The sequence below is a fragment of the Arachis stenosperma genome, chromosome 7 (genome assembly GCF_014773155.1).
Source record: "Arachis stenosperma cultivar V10309 chromosome 7, arast.V10309.gnm1.PFL2, whole genome shotgun sequence".
NCBI lineage: Eukaryota > Viridiplantae > Streptophyta > Magnoliopsida > Fabales > Fabaceae > Arachis > Arachis stenosperma.
In genome coordinates, this window is record NC_080383.1 from 65,938,741 (window position 1) to 65,958,102 (window position 19,362).

A 19,362-nucleotide genomic window follows, 5' to 3' on the forward strand; every position below is an offset into this window, starting at 1 on the left:
CACGTGATGAAATAGGGAAATGATGAATCTGTACATAGAAACAATCATTAATTGGATTCCAGCTAATTCTTACAATTTTATTAGTAACTAATTCTCACTACACCATCTAATTCACGAGTGGTTAAGAACAAATGTTGTAACCTGGTATTGAAGTCCTTGGGCCATAGTAGTTAGCTTTGATAATCGTATGTATCGAAATCAATATCCCAAGGTTTTCCAACAGTGATAGCTGCAATCAAATTAAATCATTTTTCTTAAACTCCTCTAGATTATTGTGTAGGCTTTTAAAAAAGATGGAAACTATTTTTCAATAATTATCTATAAATGTATCCTCTTACCATAAATACTGTTAATGAATACTCTTCTGTTTCACTGAGTATCAGTATAACTTGAAGTGTATGTATTAAAACAATAATACCAAGAAACTGCAATATACATGGAACGCATATAATAAAGTGTGTTTTTCTTTATTTTATTTTATTTTATATATTTTTTTCTATCAAATGCAGTATAGGGCAAGGGCTTCAGTCTAAGTCTAATGTCACAGCAAAGTTGCTTCCCTTATTTCAAAGTAATGCACATGGTACTATTTATGGCATATGCATAATGCACCAATTTCACTTGAGGATACTAATGGAGATGTAAGAATCACAGATGGCCGGTAGGAAAAATAAAACCAAACTGCCAAAAGACTAATGGAATTTTGAACTAAGTCAAAAATAGAAAAAAGTTTAAATACAGCGAAATATGCCTCCTCCTCTGAGCCCCTTTGTTTTTCTAACTAACATCATAGACAAGGCAAAAAGATATGAAGTTTGAGAGAGAGATAGAGAGAGAAAGCTAAAGAAGAGGTCCTTTTTCGATTAGTGCTGCATCATCAAAGGAACCCAAATTCCCAGAGGAACCCGTTTGGCACTTCTCCCTCAAAACACAAACTTTCCTCCTTTTTCCATCACTGAAAGGCAGCATAGAAGGTGTACAAGAGTGAAAAGGCACCACAAGCGTGGCCTCAGAAGCCTACTTCTAGAAGAGCCTCAATTCCCATTGTTTCGGTTCAGAATCAAAGCCTTCTTTTACAGCAATTCCTCTTCTTCTAGTTCTTTGTAAGTTCAGGTTCTTCAAGTGCAACATTCTGCCTAATTATGCTGAGTTTGTGACCTTTTTGTCGTATGGATCGAAGATGACATATTCACGATCTCCGTTTATATATACAAGCAGTATCTGCGACGTTTTTCCATCAATAACTGCTCGTTGAGACAGATCACCTTTCAAAAATGCAAGTCCCCCTCCCTTAGCCTGAATACAAAAGGTAAGAAAGAGAAGAAACGGGCATTGTAAATCATCAACTATAGTAAAGAATTCACTGATGCACTAGACATGTGTCTATAATTTTAAGCATTTAATATATTCAAAAATGCAATAAAAAGAGTCAAATACAATTGAACAGCCTTCTAGTACTCAATTTGCTATAAAGTAAATGAAGGCCTAAAAGAGGAATAACCTTGATGCCTGAGATGGATTTGATTATTTCCATTCAAGGGGTCTTCACCCAATTGCTTTTTTTAATATTGGCTCATCCTCATCAATCATGTGATATGTTTTTGTCAAAACAGTATTTGTAAAATAAGGATTAGTATTAAAATAAAACTCAAGCTTGAATCCTTTTGGGTTGTCTATCCTGTTCCACTTGATATCTTTGAGAAACTTGAGAGTACCTTCATCACGCTCTGAAATCTGTTTCACAAAGACTTAAAATTAGCTTGGTTGCAAGACATAAAATAAACATTTAAAAGAAAAAAGGAGTTACTATTGAATAGATCTAACTAACCTCTTAAGCTAACACTAGGACTTGGTTGTAAGACATAAAATAAACATTTAACAAAAATGAGTTACTATTGATAGAACCAACTGACCTCTTCAACTAACACTTCATTGTTTTTCATTGCATTGAGCCAAAAAGCAGGTACTTCTTTTTCTACAAATCAAAATGTTATCACTGAATGAATTGAAATGCTATTTAAAGAAAAAGGTGTGATCTTGTAATTAGTACTTTCATCCTCTTCAGCACTTGCAATTTTTTCCTCTGCTATTCCTTCAACTTCAGTGACACCATTAACTATCTCAAAGCGCTGCATCCATTAAGAAATGGTTGAGGGATACAGATGTTTTTTTCTTTTTTGGTAAAAGGATTACATAAAATAGAATGTAATCATATAAAACGGCTCCGCAGATCACAGTGTATTAAGACCTGCAGGTTCCTATAAAAATGTGAAACAAATGAACATTCTTGCTCTTGGTCCAATTATAAGACTAGCTGTATTTTCCTTTTGTCAATTGGGGGTTTAGCTTGTTTTTATTTGATCCAAATACCCGAATGGGGTATATGTTCAGTTTACAGTTTTTATTTTAATTCATTCAGGGGAAACAAGATATCAGTTGAAGTATATCATGCAAAAACAAATTGAAATCATGAAGTAATGTACAATATGAAAACTGTAGAGATAAATATAATAGGGGGTGTTTGAGCAAGATAGAAACAAATTGTAAGCCCGGTCATATGAAAATTGTAACATACACAAGTAGTGCATAGAAAACATAATAGGGGGTGTTTGAGCAAGCCAGCAACAAATTCAAGGTTCGATGATAATCAGTAACAAATTTAACTCTGATGATTTTTAGCAAAGAAAAAAATAAACTCGGTAATTATTCAGCAAGACAGCAACAAATTCAAGATTCAATCACTAACAAATTAATTGATTACCAATTCAACATCACCTCAAAATACAGGAAGAAGGGAATCTGGGAAAGGGAGAACAGGGGAAGTGATGATGCATGGACTTACCAAGGGCGACTGGGTGACGAAGAGAACCCGACCCCAGAAGAAGACGAGCGACGAAGCAAGTGACAACCCTACGACGGTCCACGATCCACTGCGACTCGCGACGGCGAGTACATGAAACCAGAAGACCACGAGCGACGACGATCCGACGAGTGCTTCTATCGCCGGCGAGACGTTAAAACGCCGGCGACGAGAGGAGAGGTGCAACGAGACGCCGGTGAGTGTGAACGAGTAGAGAGACTAGTGAGACTGAGAGAGACTCTAGTGGCAGTGAGAGAGAAGAGAGAGTTTGAGTCTCAGAATTGGGAATGAGAGAGATGTTTGTTGAGAGTGTGTTGGTGAGAAACCCAAAAAGATAAAGACATAAAACTCTGTTCTATTATTTTTTTTTCTCAGTTTTTCAGATGATATTTTTTTGGTATGAACAATTAGAGATGAGAGTTGCGTGAGAACCCATCAAACAAAGAATAAAGTGATTTTGTTTAGTACTTTTTAAATTTATTTAATTTTTATGGTATGAATAATTGATTAGGATTTATGAAGAGACAAATGATTTTGTTAAATGTATTTTTGTTTTTGTTTTTATTTTTTAGATTATTTAAATTTTAAAATTATAAAATTAAACAATTTAATTAATCTAAAAAAAATAATTTTTATCTAATATATACAAAAAAGGGTATTTAGGTCTTTTATAAAATTAAATAATATTATTTTATTTTTATTTAATTAAAAGGGTGTTTTAGTAAAAGTGGTAATATAATATATATTTAAAAAAAATTAAATGTTGATGTGAAAAATAAATTTTACATATCTTATTACTACTTATCCATATTTTAAATGTATTGATACGTATGAATTTATTATCGTACCGTAATAAACACCTATATATAACCTACGTTGTTTCATTTCTTTCTTTTGTTCCTTTATAGCTTCGACCAAGGAAAGAAATAATAATAATAATAATAATAATAATATTTTTTTATCTTTTTTAAAATATTTTATTATAATAAAAATTATTTAAAAATTTTAATAAATTTTAGATTTAAAATATTATAAAATTTTATTTAATTACTTTTAAAAAAATAATTTTTTTAATAAAATTTTTAATAAATATAATAAATCATAAATAACGTATTATTTAATTTTTAAAAATTCGGGTTATTATATATTGATAAAATTATGAAAGAATAGGAAAAGAATAGATGAGGAAATTTTATTGATTGTTGATTGATTGAATTGTATTGAAGTGTATTCTGTTGGGCTGAATTTGTAGGTCACGAGACTTCATTGTTGTCATGGGCTAAGATGGAAGAGTAGTTTAATGTGCCCCGCAAACTGTTGGTTGGAAGATGTCAATAATCCACAGCTTGGATAAGTTCCGATGAAGTTGTTGAGCATCTGACGTGGTGACGCGGAGGAAGATGCGTGCGGCGGAACTTGAACTGCCGGCGGCAAAAATATAAAAGGAGATGCTGTGACCAGCGATCTTCAAAAGAAAAATGAAAAAATAAGCGCGTAGAGCGCAATAAGATTGATTTTTTAGAGGCGTGTATGGCGCAATAAGAGTGGTGCGCATCGAGCGCAATAAAAGAGGGCGCCTAGAGCGCAATAAGAGAGGGCGATGAGAAAGAGGGTGCATAGAGCGCGATAAGAATGCAGATGAAACTACTAAAACAGAATGCTGATTAAACTGCTGAAACAGAATGCATACAGAATTGTCGGAAGAAGGCGCACACAAACCTTAGTGACTATTACATGAATGATAGTTGTTTCCTGTTAGAACAGGATAACCAAGACTGATATTACATGAATGATAGTTCTTTCAAGGAGGATACCAAGGCTCTGATACCATGATAAAATTATGAAAGAATAGGAAAAGAATAGATGAAATTTTATTGATTGTTGATTAATTGAATTGTATTGAAGTGTATTCTGTTGGACTGAATTTATGAGTCACAAGACTTTTTTATTATTGTCATGGAATAAGGTATAAAAGAGTAGTTTAATATATATTAAACCAAATATATTTATTTTTAAGTAGTGTCTAATTCGTATATATTGTCGTTATATATCTTTTTAATTCTTTATAATATATTATTCTAAAAAGTTATTCGTTTATGATTTGTTTACATATATAATAATATAACTATATTATATGTATGTGAAAAATTAATTACGAAATTAATTATTTGTATAAAATATATATTAAAATATAAAATATATATTATAAATAAATTAAACTGCAAATTTATAAGTATTTATTTGCATAATTTCCATATTTTTTCACAATTCTTTCGTCTTTCAAAATCATTGATCGATGAGTCACACACACTAGCTTTTATTATTTATAAGTTTCTTTATATATGAAACGATTATATCTTTTTGGCTCTATCGTGATTGAAAGACACATAAACCTTGATATAATTATGTTCATATCAATTATCAAGGATCACGAGATCAGTGGCTGAATACAAGAGAAAACTCTGATTGAGAATCCAAAACTAAAACCTCACAATCAGAATATGTTTTCAAATGAAATTCTTTAAAATGTGAAAATTTTTTGGAGATCACACACTCATTTTATATTTTTCCCCTTTTTCATGCGTCAATCTATAATTTTTTTTTTTTTTTTTATTCTTACAACTCACACACACATTCATACTCATACAGATGAAATATATTAAGATACATGATGATAGACTAGTGAGCCACTAATGCCTCAGCTGCTGTTTATAGCTTAATGTAACCATTGTTGATCATCCATTCCAAACTCCAATGGTTGTTGACGTTCTTTAAGGTCCAATAAGACCATCCAAACGTTGCTCTTCCATAAACATCTAATTGGGCTTTTGCAAATCTTTGGTAATCCTCTTTCGTAGCTCCATTAACTTTCCATTCAGAAACCCATTCACCTAGAATTCCAATTTTATATTAGACCAATTCATAATAAATCAAACTTGACCAAAAAAAAAATAACAAAACAAAAAGACTGAGGTAATTAAATAAGTTCTTAGATTACATAATATGCCAAATTAAATACTGATTTGGCAAGATAAAATAAATTTGCAGCCTGTCACATAAATGTTTAGGGGAGAGAAATAACCAAAGGAATAAAAACCAAATGTTTTAAATTGAAAAAAATAAAATAAAAAATTATGTGTTTGTAAGACCCATAAACTTATTTAGCTTAACATCAAATTATTTAAGAAAAAAAAATCCCCAACACGGTGATGTTTCTTTCTATATTTTTATGGCCAACATAATTTGTGTGCTTTGAACTATTTTTATGCCTTATAATAGTTTCTAACTATCGTGTATCTTAACATAAACAAAGTAAAATGATCAATGGTTTAGCATATGCGTGCTCCTATATCCTAATACATTATGTATGAATCGAGATATATATCTGATTGAACTTTTAATTCTAATAAATGAAATTATCTTGGCCAAAAACAAAAACAAAAGCCACGTAATCAATAGTAGTGAATATTCAAAACACTGTGCATTCGATTTTTTTCCCCTTATATTATCAATAGAAATTATAAAAGAGGTCTTCCAATCACTAAAAGAGTTCATCCGCGCGTGCATATGCATCTCAAATTAATGCACGATCTGAGCTAGCATCGCCCTCAAAAAGTGTAATATAGGCAATTTAAACTAATATTTATATTGAATTAAATCTAAAATACCATCAAAATAACATCATATTTTAGATGACATAAATACTTTTGATATATTTAATATGCATTTTAATATTAGTTGTAATTATTTATTCTTAATTTTTATCGTAACTTTCATTATTTTTAACAATTATGAATAAAACCAAGAGATTGTGTTTGTGTTTATTGAAATAGGATGTTTTGTATTTGTTGGATTTATTTTATTTAAATTAGTTATTTTTCACTTGAAATTTACTTCACATTATTGTATTGAATTTTTTTTAAATAAACAAAAAAATAACTAAATGATTGTTAGATGTTAACTACTCACAAACTTTATTTGACTATCAATATTTTTTTTATATTTTTTGCCATATTTATAAAGATCGTGGATAATTTTTAAAAATATTAAAAAGATATAATTAAAAAGAAGAAAAAGTATATGTAGACAATAAGAATACTAAACAATGTGAAAAATTGATATGTCAGATGTTCAATTCAATAGGTATGTAGAGAATTATGTTTATTATTTTTAATTGGATAGTTATTTCTTTTGATTCAATTTACTCATGTATAGTTAACAATAGGTGGATGTTCAATTCAATAGATGTATAGATGGTTATCCTAATGTTAAGATTTAGGAAGTAATTTGGAGGTGGAGTATTTTTTTATTTTATTGCGTTAATTCTAGAACCCATTATTCACATTGTTTACAAAAAGTTATTGTCTACCTAACAAAACCGTAAAAAAAATGTCAATATGAATTTGAAAATGGCTTATCATCTTTTTGTTTTTTGAAAATGGCTTATCATCTTACTAAGAGCAATAGCATAGAAAAGTAGAAAACTGATTTGCTTGAAAAATGGTCTAGTAAATAAAAAAAAAAAGTTAAAAAAGGTGAGGGAAAGGAATCATTCAATATTCAATAATGTTATATCTACCTAGACATAAACACGTGTGATCCACAAAAAATGTTAGTCCCACATGATTATGTGAATGAGGTGTTGATTGTATAGCAGTAATAACTAGAATATTTTAAAATTGGAAAAGTATAGGTAATTAATAATATTTTTGAACAATGTGTGAACAATGTGAATTAATAAGGTTAAAAGAGTAAATTTAATGAGTAGCATTAAATTAGAGTGTAATGTACTTGTATTTGATTGGTAGTTGTTCATGTTGTTCAAGATAATCATTGTTCTCCTAGCACTCTCCTTTAAAATTAAAAGAAAAAAAGAAAGTGTGAACGGCGGAAGAAGTGTGATTAGAAGACTGACCGACAAAAGTAAGAGGGCCATTTGAGGTTGTAACAAAAGTCAAGTCCGAAGAGCGGTTTGTTTGGATGAAATCAATGTTCTGTTGGACGGTTAAGTTGTCAAATTTGGATTCATAGAGGCTGTAGTAGTGGACATCAATCACTGTTTTCATGAGGCCACTGGCAACAGGGAAGAATTCCCTTGGGTCCGAGGACGCTAACCTATTTGACAAAACAACATAAGCTGTTTTTGAGTGTTTGCGCACTGCTTCATACCCAGCTTTGTAGTACTTGTTCAAAGCCTCTAAGGTGGCACCTGGTGATAGAGGCTCGTTTATCAGCTCAACCGCATACAGGCTTGGGCTTTTTGCGTACCTGTAATAATTAACCATATTTCATGCTTTCCTTAATTAATTTAAAAGCGAATAAATATGTATGTAAGAAATAGAAATACACAACCTTGCAGCTAAGAACTCTATAACATTAACGGTTTGTTGGATGTTCTCATCTGTTTTCCCCCATTCTTGAGAAGTGTCTCTGGAGGAGCTATGCTCATACCCATTTTGGGAACCAGGTGCAGCGTGAAGATCAATGATAATTTTCAACCCATATTTCCTACACTTAGCTCGTTAGTCTTAGTAATAGTTTAAGTATATAGTTATGACTTATGACTATAGTAGCTATATAATTTTAGCAACATTTAAAATAATATATTTTCGATTTATTTAATTTTATTTTTAACGTTTTTTATTTATTTTAAAATTATCCATTAACATTTTTAATTTTATTACCAACATTTCAGATAGAATTAACATGTAGGGATAATTTTGATACAAAATGAAATGGCCAAGGATAAAATTAAATATAATTTAAAAATAATTTAAAAAAAATCACAAATATTAAAGACAAAAAAAAATTTTGTTAACTAAGTCTAACCAAATTAGTCTAATATAACAAAATTCAGTTATAGTTAGCATTATTTTTAAGTTTTATTGTTTAATTTAGTTAGATTTAGTTTAAAAAAAAAAAAGATTTTATGTGTAGCATTATTCATTAACAAATAAAAAAGATATCAAATTAAATCCAACGATGTAAAGAATAAAATAATTAGTAAAAATAATTTTGCACAAACACTTCTTAATCATTTTCTAAAATTAAAATGCATAACTATAACTACTATATATAATATTTAAATATATCCGCATAAACTAAAAAAATTATGTTTCTTTTTTATCAATTTTACTTATCTTGTTTGCAAGTAGGAGACACTTACGAATGTATTTTGATCCTCAATAAACACGAGATGCATGAGAAGTATCAAATAAGATATGATGTGATATGTTTGTAGATACTAAAGACAAGAGATATTGATAACTATCTCAATCGTTTCCACTGCAAGCAAGATAAGTAATGTAGGAAAAAACAAATATAATTTTTTGTTTTGGGTCTATATCGATAAATATTATTACATTTTATTTAAAACAAATATAAAGAGTAGAATTTAAGTAGATATGGAACTTACTGAGCCCAGAAGAAGGCATTATCTAGAGCATGCAAGGAACCAGCAACATAAGGGGAGGGTGGAGTTGGATCACTTGCTATCCACCATCCAACAGGAATTCTAAGTGCATTTATTCCCTTACTCGCTATCATCTTCAAATCATTTTCAACAATGAAACTGTTCCAGTGGTCCTAACAAGCAAATAAATTAACAAAATTAAACACTCCCACATAGTCATTCATCATTATTAATTCCAATAAATAACTTGCTACATATCACACAAGACCATAAATGATTTCCGAGAAAATTTTGCAAATACACATCGAGACAGTGAAGGCCGTATATAGCTGATCTAATAATTCATGCAATAATGCTTCGTTTCTGACTTTCTGCACATCCTCACAGCCTCACACAACTAGCAAGTTTTGGAGGAACAATAACAATGAAAAAAAAAATAATAATAAAGAACAATTTTTCCAGTAAATAATTAATCAACAACTTTGTTTTTTATTAAAACAGATAATTGTATACACACATTTTTCTTTGCCTTTTCTGTTACAAACAAGAAGACTCGGGCGATGACTTAAACAATCTTATGGATCTATTCTAGAAATTTTCAAGACTTAATTATATATTTTATTACTAAAAAAGTGTAGCTTTTTCAAATGAAGAGACCCGTGTTTAATCTTTTTATTTTCCTTAATTCTTTATTTTCTCCTCACCTAAAAACGACAAAGTGTCGGTTTGCTCTCAATTAGGCTATCCTCCCATCCATGGTCCAATTTGGTGGTCCAATTAAAATAAAATTAATTTCATTATATTCAAAATATCAAAAATAAGAATTTAGATATTTAAAAGTATAAATATTAATAAAATAATAAGTTAATTATTATCAATTTTATAATTTATATAAAATATCTGTTTTTATATAGTGGGTATGAGTATGGTATTATTTTCCTTGTCATTCTATAAGTTTATGGGCAGACTAAGACTTAGTTTAGTAAAATTTTTACTTTTTAAAAATAGTTTATAAAAACTAATTTTTAAAAGATGACTTTTTAAAAGTTGTAACATTTATATTTGATAAATCAAATTAAAAATAGTTTTAAATAAACACAAGCAATAATAATTGCGTTTGGTAAAATAATTTTTAAGATTTAAAAATACTATAATAGACATAAATATAAGTTAAATTTGAAAATTAGTTAATATATGAGGTTATATTAGACTTTTAAATTTTAAAAAGCACAAACCAACTTTAAAAACTTTCTTAAATACTTTCAAAAGTACCCTAATTTTTTAAAAGCTCTAAGTACAAACACATAATCTTTTTAATTTATCAAATATAAAATAAGAAACTTAAGCTTTTAAAAAGTACAAACACATTTTTAAAAGACTTTATTAAACCAAATTTAAGACATTTCTTTCTCATATTTTTACGTTCTTTTATACTAACAAAAAAATTAGTTTAAGACATTTGAATTTTTGTAGACTAATTAAATTTGAGTAAATAGTCAAATTGGTCCCCGAAAGATAGCCCAATCTTCAAACGAGTCTCCGTAAGAAAAAGATAATAAAATTTGTCCCCGAAAAATTTAAAATTGGTAACGTTAGTCCTTCCGTCAGTTGGATGATGACGTGTCACGTTAAGTGCCACGTGGCATATGATGACGTGGAGGGCTAATGCCACGTGTCACAAGATGATTGGTTGACATGTCAGATCGGTGACACGTGGCATGCCACGTGGCACTTGACATGTAAAAAAGTTATTTATAATCAAAATAGTCCTTGAAAGTTTAGACGTAAGTCATTTTCATCCCTAAAATTTTAAAAATTAATCAAATTAGTCCTTATATAATTTTTTTATTTTTTTGATAATATTAAATTTAAAATATTTTTTGATACTACTAATTTTAATAGAAATGTAATTGACAATCAAAAAATTTGTAATTATATCATTTCTTCTTAAAAATTTGTTCAATAAAATTATCTCTCTCCTCTAATTCTTGTCAAAATCTCTCTTATTCTTTTCTATTCTAAAACATTTTTCTTACATTATTACATTTTGCTGGAATATATATATATATACTCAAAATTGAAATGTATGTATTTGTTACCCTAAATAAAGTTATATGCTCAAAATAAAAATTTATGTATGTTAACCTAAACAAATTTAATAAAAATTTATACATCTTTTTTTTCATTACGTTATTACTTTCATTTAGATTAACATACATAAATTTTGATTTTGAGCATATAACTTTGTTTAGGTTAACAAATACCTACATTTCAATTTTGAGTATATATATATATATATATATTCCAACAAAATATAATAATGTAAGAAAAATATTTTATAATAGAAAAGAATAAGAGAGATTTTGACAAGAATTAAAGGAGAGATATAATTTTATTGAACAAATTTTTAAGAAGAAAAGATATAATTACAAATTTTTTGATTGTCAATTACATTTCTATTAAAATTAGTAGTATCATAAAATATTTTAAATTTAATATTATCAAAAAAATTAAAAAAATTATATAAGGACTAATTTGATTAATTTTTAAAATTTTAGGGATGAAAATGACTTACGTCTAAACTTTCAAGGACTATTTTGATTATAAATAACTTTTTTACATGTCAAGTGCCACGTGGCATGCCACGTGTCACTGACTTGACACGTGGCATGCCAGGTGTCACCGATCTGACATGTCAACCAATCATCTTGTGACACGTGGCATTAGCCCTCCACGTCATCATATGCCACGTGGCACTTAACGTGACACGTCATCATCCAACTGATGGAAGGACTAACGTTACCAATTTTAAATTTTTCGGGGACAAATTTTATTATCTTTTTCTTACGGGGACTCGTTTGAAGATTGGGCTATCTTTCGGGGACCAATTTGACTATTTACTCAATTAAATTTCTATCTAGTTTTTTCGAGATTATTTTAAACTAATAATCTAAAAATATTATTCACCCATTATTATTATATGTAAAAAGAGAAAGTTGACATGTACATATTTTGATTATTGTCATTTTTGTTAAGAGAGTCATTCAAATAAAGATATTTAAAATATTTTTTTTAAAGATGTATTTTAGTTAATATTATTTTTTTTAACTCATATAATCAATTAAATTATATTATTTTTGTCAAAATTAGACCAAATAAATTAATTTGATAAAATAAAATAGTAAATCAAATTTTGAACTAGTTTAAATTAATATTTTTTTTATAGAAAGTAACAACAATATTTTTATTATAGAAAATATCTAAAATATTTCTATTATATATATTAATTTTGAAAATCCTAAATTCTAGCCGTTTACTTCTCTGCCGTTATAAGGTTAGAATTTAGAGTTTTAATATATATATATATATATATATATATATATATATATATATTATATTATATATTAGAAGTATTTTAGTCATTTTCTATAATAAGAATATTGTAGTTATTTTTTATAAAAATAATATTAATTTAGGCTGGTTTAAGATTTGATTCACCATTTTTTCGGTCAAATTAATTTGTCTGGCCTGATTTTGACAAAAATAAAATAATTTAATTGTTTATATGTGTTAAATTTTAGTTACTAAAAAACATCTTTAAAAAAAAGATATTTTAGACATCTTTATTGTAGTAGCTCCCTTTTATTAATAAAAAAAACTTTAACTTAGAATAAAAATTATGAGATTTTTCATGAGTTATAGAAATTATGAGATTTTTTATGAGTTAAATATTAAAGTGGTTTCTAAACTTGCAATCGAATTTTAAACTAGTCCTTTAATTTGAAATTGTTTTAAATTTATTCCTGAATTTACCAACAATCATTCCTGAGATATTTTTCAACAACAAATTAATAACGTAGTTGGATAGAGACCACGCTAAAATTGTAAACATTGTCGTTTTCTTTCTAGCCTCCAAATACAACTAAAACAACGTTGTTTTGAGTATTGAGAGAGGTTTAATGCGTTAGAATTACTATGCCTCTATCTCTCATGAAATCTCTTTTTCTTCTACCTCATAGCTGTCAATGCCTCCACTGCAGGAGCAACAACAATTTCTCAACATAGAATCCCTGGCTTGAATAGGCATGATAACTCTCTCACTATCGGAGCTTCATGCCTTGTTTTTCTCTTTCTTTTTCGTCTTCGATCTCCACTCCACCCGTTGCCACCTTATTACTCCCAAAATTGACCCCTTCAATGAGAGTTCTGGATCTCACTGCCAGACATATACTCTCGTTTCCGCCGTCCTAAGTCATTTTTCATCGGTTGCCGATGTCATGTTACTGGCCTTTTCTCTGCTGCTAAGCTACCTTCTCTCCCTTTCAATGACCTTGAAAATGCCAAGAACTGTGTAATTATCGATTATTTGAAATGGTGTATCAAAAAAGATTTAAAATTTGACAGCTCGCTCCACCTTTTTCTACTTTTATACTGGTCACCTACTACTGAGGTGGTGCTGTCGAGGGGAGAAGAGAACTCGCTATAGTAAAATTCGAGGAGAGGAAGAGAAAGAGAGGGAAAAAACTTAAGCTGAAGGTGAACTTGGAGAAATCCTATAGTAGGATGGAGATTATAAACAAAGAGTGGTGATCAATCTAATGGAATTAGCGAAAATAAAAGATCACACTTTCTAAACTTCAAATTGGAACTAGGGTTATAAATCAATAATAGAAACTAAATTGAGTTAAAATTTTATAATTATCATGTAATATAGTTAGTAATCTATCATGACTTCTCTCCTTATATATTATCACTCACTTCACGAATATTTACCAAAAAATATTTTAAGAATGGCTATTGTTAATTTTAAAGATAAATTTAAAATAATTTTAAATTTATAAAAAAATTTTAAATTCAATTACAAGTTCAAAGAATTATTTTGAGATTTAACTTATTTTTTATTGTTTAATAAATTGTAAAAGAATACAGATAGTCATCATATTGCTTTGAAAGTATACAACTAACTATTGGGTGAATGAATTCATAAAAATATTTATTCTATTTTATAAATTGACACCACATAGGCACATACACATGCATTATTATAGGGTGAAAAATTTATATATGAAAATATTTTTGTTGTAATATTCCAAAATGAAAATTATTGTAGTAAAATTTGAAATTATGGGTATTGTTTTTTGCATTCTGAAAGCAATTCTATTATTTTTTTTAAGCATCTCATAATTTGTGAAACGATATTTTATTTTATTATTTAATTTTATAATTTTGCAAGAAGTCTTTTTTTTTATTTTTTGTTTTTTAGTATGCAAAAAATATTAAAGTGACAAATTCAATATTTTTTTGTGAATACATATATATAGCGTGTCTCCACCATCTTAAGGGTGTCAAGTGTCAACACACTTCATATACACGTATATCGCTTCTAGTACTCATATTCATGCATGTGGATTAAGTTTTTTTAAAATGAAAAAGTTCATAAAAAAAATAATAGTCTAATTTTTCTTAAATCAAAATAATAAGACCTACCCACGATGAAAAATTACATATTTAATAATAATTAATTATTTATTTTATCACTTTATAATTCTCCTGGTTTGAAAGGATTTTTCCCATGCATTACGACCACCCAAATCTGACTTGAAAATTAAATTTTGGCTGTTTGTAATTATAAGCACACATATCAAAATATATTTCCGTACAAAAAAATACATAAATTAATATATTTTTATATCTTTTAATTAATATAATTTTGAGAATTGGATTAAACTGATCTGACTCAATTAAAAAATTTAACTCATAACGAATCGAATAAAAAATTATAAAAGTTAATAAAAAATGAGTTCATACAAAAAATTATTTTATTTAAAAAAATATATTTTATATATAAATATATTATTTTAATATATTCCATTTAATTTTAATTAAATCTTTATTAAATTTTAAAATTGTTAACCCAATCAATTCAATGACAGGTTCGAAACTTGCTAAGCAATGAATTTATGTAGTTGTTTCTGGAACAAGTTTGGGGTAAATAAAAGTTGAGAGATCGAGTTATAGATACCTTCATGACTTGGGGAGCCTTGAGTGGGCCATAACCATTGGTGACCTGGAACTCACCTTGCAACCTTCCACCAATTGTGAGTTGGAAAACTGTTGGGTCATCGTCTCTCCATCCGCTTACCTTTGAAATGTCTGCACTCACCATCACCTCCGACTTTGCCTGCAAATTCACACCACCATTTAAAATGCCCTTCTCTTATTCCTAGGACTATTCAAACTAGCATTCCATCAACCTCATTATTAATTCTTTCGTACTTCTTTTAAACCGTGAACGAATTGAATTCGGAAAATAACAATTCACATAATTTTACATATATACTTCCTGATTCTTTGATATTTCTTTTTAATTTTATTTTTAATTTTTTATTATTAATGTTAGCAGCATGTTATATATTTAAATTTTTTTTTTAAATTTAACAAAAATCATTTTCATTACACGCAATGTGTACACATATGAACTTCACTAACGCAAACATATCTTTTCTGGTATTCGCATCCTTTTTCCTTCGTGTTCTTTTTTCTTCTATTTCACATTTCTCCTTCTTTTTCATCACGTTCCTTCTTCTTTTTAGTATGTTTTTTTTCTATCATCGTTCTTTTATTACTACCGTTGTTATTGCATTTTTTCTTTTCATTTTTTTTAGTAATTTTATAACATTAATTTTTTTTATTTTGTTCATTTTAAGAAAGTAAAACAACAAGAATTATGAAAAAATGAAATAAAAAGAGGAAGATGAAGATGAAGCAGCAGAATATAAAGAGGAAGAAGAGAAAAATTTTTGAATTATACAAAATTTATTATCAGAATAAAAATATACTAAAATTTTGTTATAAAAACACAAAAATGTTTTTTTTTATATTGTATTTTTTTTATTTTTTTTTAGTTGAATGAATGTAGGTTTATTCTCTTTCTAATAATTTTGTAGCATTATATATTTTTTATTTGATTTTTTTTTGTTTTTATATTTATTAAGAAAATAAAAAAAATTTAAAAAGTGAAACAAAAAGAAAACGATAAATAAAAAAATAATTATAAAAAGAAAAAAAATCAGCAAAAAATAAGAAGAAAAAAGAATAAAAGCTTTTAATACAAATACTTTTTATGATAGATGATTTTAAATTAACTGTTAGATCGATAAATTAACTTTAAAAAGCAATATAAAATGTGTAATATGAAGTTAAACTTATATGTGTCATGAGATTCTAGATCTAAATATAAAAGAAAATAAGTTTCTTATTCTTATAAAATACTAGGTTTTTTTTCTTTTGTCTTTATAAAATATTTATTTTTATTTTAATCCAATAAGATTTGCAAATAATTTATTTTAATCTCATCTATCAGTTTATTTTATTAAGTGTTGACTTGATACATTTAAATATTGACATGAAAAAAATGTATGATATGAACATTTAGCCTATTTTCCAACACTTAACAAAACAAAAAAGTTCAATTGTACCGAAACAGACTACTCAGTCTAACATTATAAATATCAATAAACTCCAACAGCGCAGCACATGCCCAAATCATTTAACGTAATCCAACATTCTCCTATTATTTTAATGTCAACTTGTTAAGAATCTGCACTACTCCAAACACCCAAGTGGGGACAAACAAACAAAGCATTTTGAATTTCTTTGGTTATTTTATCGTTTTTGTTTCCACTGATTAATTTAGCTAAAACAAAGTAAATATAAAAGGTAATAACTACCATGTTACCTAATAAGTTAGTAAAGGGTGAAGTATATTTTTTTTTTTTTTTGTTAACGTTTAGTTATATTTAATTTATTTTTAATGTTTTTAATTTATGTCTAAATTATCTCTAAAAATTAATTCTATATAAAATATTAAAAATAAAATTAAAACTTTTGAAAGATAATTTTAACATAAACTAAAAATTTTGAGTACAAAACAAATAAATAAAAAACATTAAAAATAAATTAAATAAAATTAAACGTTAAGAATATTTTTTAAAAAATTATAAATATTAAAAATAAAAAATATACTTTATCTATTAGTAAATTACCTGCAAATAGCTACCACTAGTTGTTTTGATTCGAACGCGGTTAGATTTATTACTTTCCTTAACAATATTGAAAGTTAAAGAATCAGTTGAAATATTGGTAATAGCTACAACGTTGATCCCATCTAATCCCACAAACTGCTTGTTGAACACCCTGAATCTGAAAGTGGTCTCGTTCAGCCTCCATAACTACACAAACAAACAAAATTATAAGATAGCTTAGTTATACTTATGGAAAGAAGATTAAGTAAACTTTTAAATTGGTCTCTCATAAAATTTTAAATTAGACATTTTGATCTTTAATAAATTTTTATTTATCAAACGTCTATAAAAATTACTTTTGTAAAATATATTCGTCTTTCTGTTGTTTTTAATCAAATTTTTAATATAGGTATTAAACAAATAATTTCTTTAACAAATTTCATTATAAGACAGTAAAATTCCAAAAAATATACCCATAAAACAAAGGTGAAAATTCAGGTATAATGCAGTGCAGTTGACTTCACGTGAAGTTAATAATTGAGAGTCGTTAGATGATTTGACTGATTTGACTAAATTTTCATCCAACAGCTGTCAACTATCAAATTCACGTGAAATCGACTGCGCTTGAGTTTTCATCTAGAACAAATTGGTCTCCCTTCACAACAACAAAAAAAAACTAATCTGTCTCGTGTAAGTATTTCTTAAGAATTTATAGAGAATAATATTTTATTGGAAAGTTAAGGACCAATTTGAGTGTTGATTCTTTTAGACATGGCTAACTCACCCTGAATGTTTCCCAGCCCGAAGCGGCACTGCGGTTTGCAACTAGGATCGTTCCTCCTCCGGACTCTGCACACAGATACTTCCCTGTTGTCACAGACTTGAACTGAAGACCAGTTCCATCCTAACCAAAATTGAAGATCAACAATTATATAAACTTGTACTAATATTAATAATGAATAAATATGATGATTATTACGAATGCTATATAAATAATATTTTCTAACCAAGAAATCCTTGTTTGGAATTCCATCGAAGAGAGAAGGTTTGATCCAACCTTCAGTAACGAGCCAACCACCAAGACTAACTGCTCTCACAGGGGAATCGAGATTTTGTCTTGCTTCATGAGATAGAGAAAGCATTGTCAAGGTAATAACAAAGTTAAGAAGCAATGTTCTGAGGTTGAGACAGATACTCATCTTTAGATGTGTTTCTTATTTGTCTTAACCTCTTCCTCTCTCTGCTTTGAAGTGAGTCCGACCAACTATATATAGCAGACCAAAGATATGTATGTATAAAATTAGAGTAATTAAAATAAATACTAAATAGATCAATAGAAATAATATTTAAATATTAAAATTAGTCACTAAATCAGTCATTAATATATTTATATATAAATAGATGTGTTGTTTATTTATTTTTAATATATATTTATATTTTAACATATATTTTAGGTAAATATTACAATTAAGACTTTATAATTATTTTTATGTAAAAATATTTTTTCAACTTTTGAATAATGAATTATATGGTTAGATTTTGATATTTATAAAAGTGTGGTCTTTATTTAAAATATGACTAAATAAATAAGTCACACTTTTAAATAAAATATTTTTATAAAAAGATTTTTTTATATCGTTATTTGAGTAGTTGTCTATATTTTATATTAGTAGTTAACTTTAACAATATTTTTAATGTACAAATAATAAAATCGATAAATTAACTTAAATTAATCGAGTAGTTGATTCACTTTTCTGTTTAAACAAATGCCAAGATAAAAGTTAAAAATAAGTGATGATATATCAAACAAAAGAGATATTGAAATTAATCACACATTGTAAGAGATTGCAATATGTAAAAAAATATAGGTAAAAATATATGTATTTGATAGCAAACACTATATCTAAAATGTTTATATCTTTTAAAAGTAAATAGTTTGTAATGTACCACTACTTTTTGGGGGAAATAATTTCCATCGAACACCATTATATCCAACACCCCAAAAAGCATCTTCGTTAGAACTTTAAAATTAAACTGAAAGATAAAATGTTAATTGCTGATTATAA

The 19,362-nt window shown here is 27.6% G+C and overlaps 1 protein-coding gene and 1 pseudogene across 1 annotated transcript; both read right to left on the bottom strand.

Moving 5' to 3' along the window:
- Positions 1–2,201: 2,201 nt before the first annotated feature.
- Positions 2,202–2,312, bottom strand: LOC130942748 (small nucleolar RNA snoR2/U65; annotated as a pseudogene).
- A 2,942-nt stretch (positions 2,313–5,254) lies between these two features.
- LOC130942131 (probable glucan 1,3-beta-glucosidase A) lies at positions 5,255–18,541 on the bottom strand. Its single transcript, XM_057870829.1, has 8 exons — positions 18,304–18,541; positions 18,081–18,200; positions 17,318–17,503; positions 15,295–15,453; positions 9,276–9,445; positions 8,213–8,368; positions 7,776–8,128; positions 5,255–5,751 (listed from the first exon to the last, which is right to left on the bottom strand). Exons 1-8 carry the CDS (start codon positions 18,493–18,495, stop codon positions 5,570–5,572), a joined length of 1,518 nt encoding a protein of 505 aa, XP_057726812.1. The 5' UTR covers positions 18,496–18,541; the 3' UTR covers positions 5,255–5,569.
- Positions 18,542–19,362: the final 821 nt, after the last annotated feature.

Bases quoted from the DNA above. Each gene is read 5' to 3' on its own strand.
- LOC130942131 (XM_057870829.1), bottom strand. From the start codon at position 18,495: ATGAGTATCTGTCTCAACCTCAGAACATTGCTTCTTAACTTTGTTATT. The intron at 18,201-18,303 runs GTTAGAAAATAT...AATTTTGGTTAG, and splicing joins TTCCAAACAAGGATTTCTTG to GATGGAACTGGTCTTCAGTT. The intron at 5,752-7,775 runs GTCAGTCTTCTA...TTGGAATTCTAG, and splicing joins TGGCCCTCTTACTTTTGTCG to GTGAATGGGTTTCTGAATGG.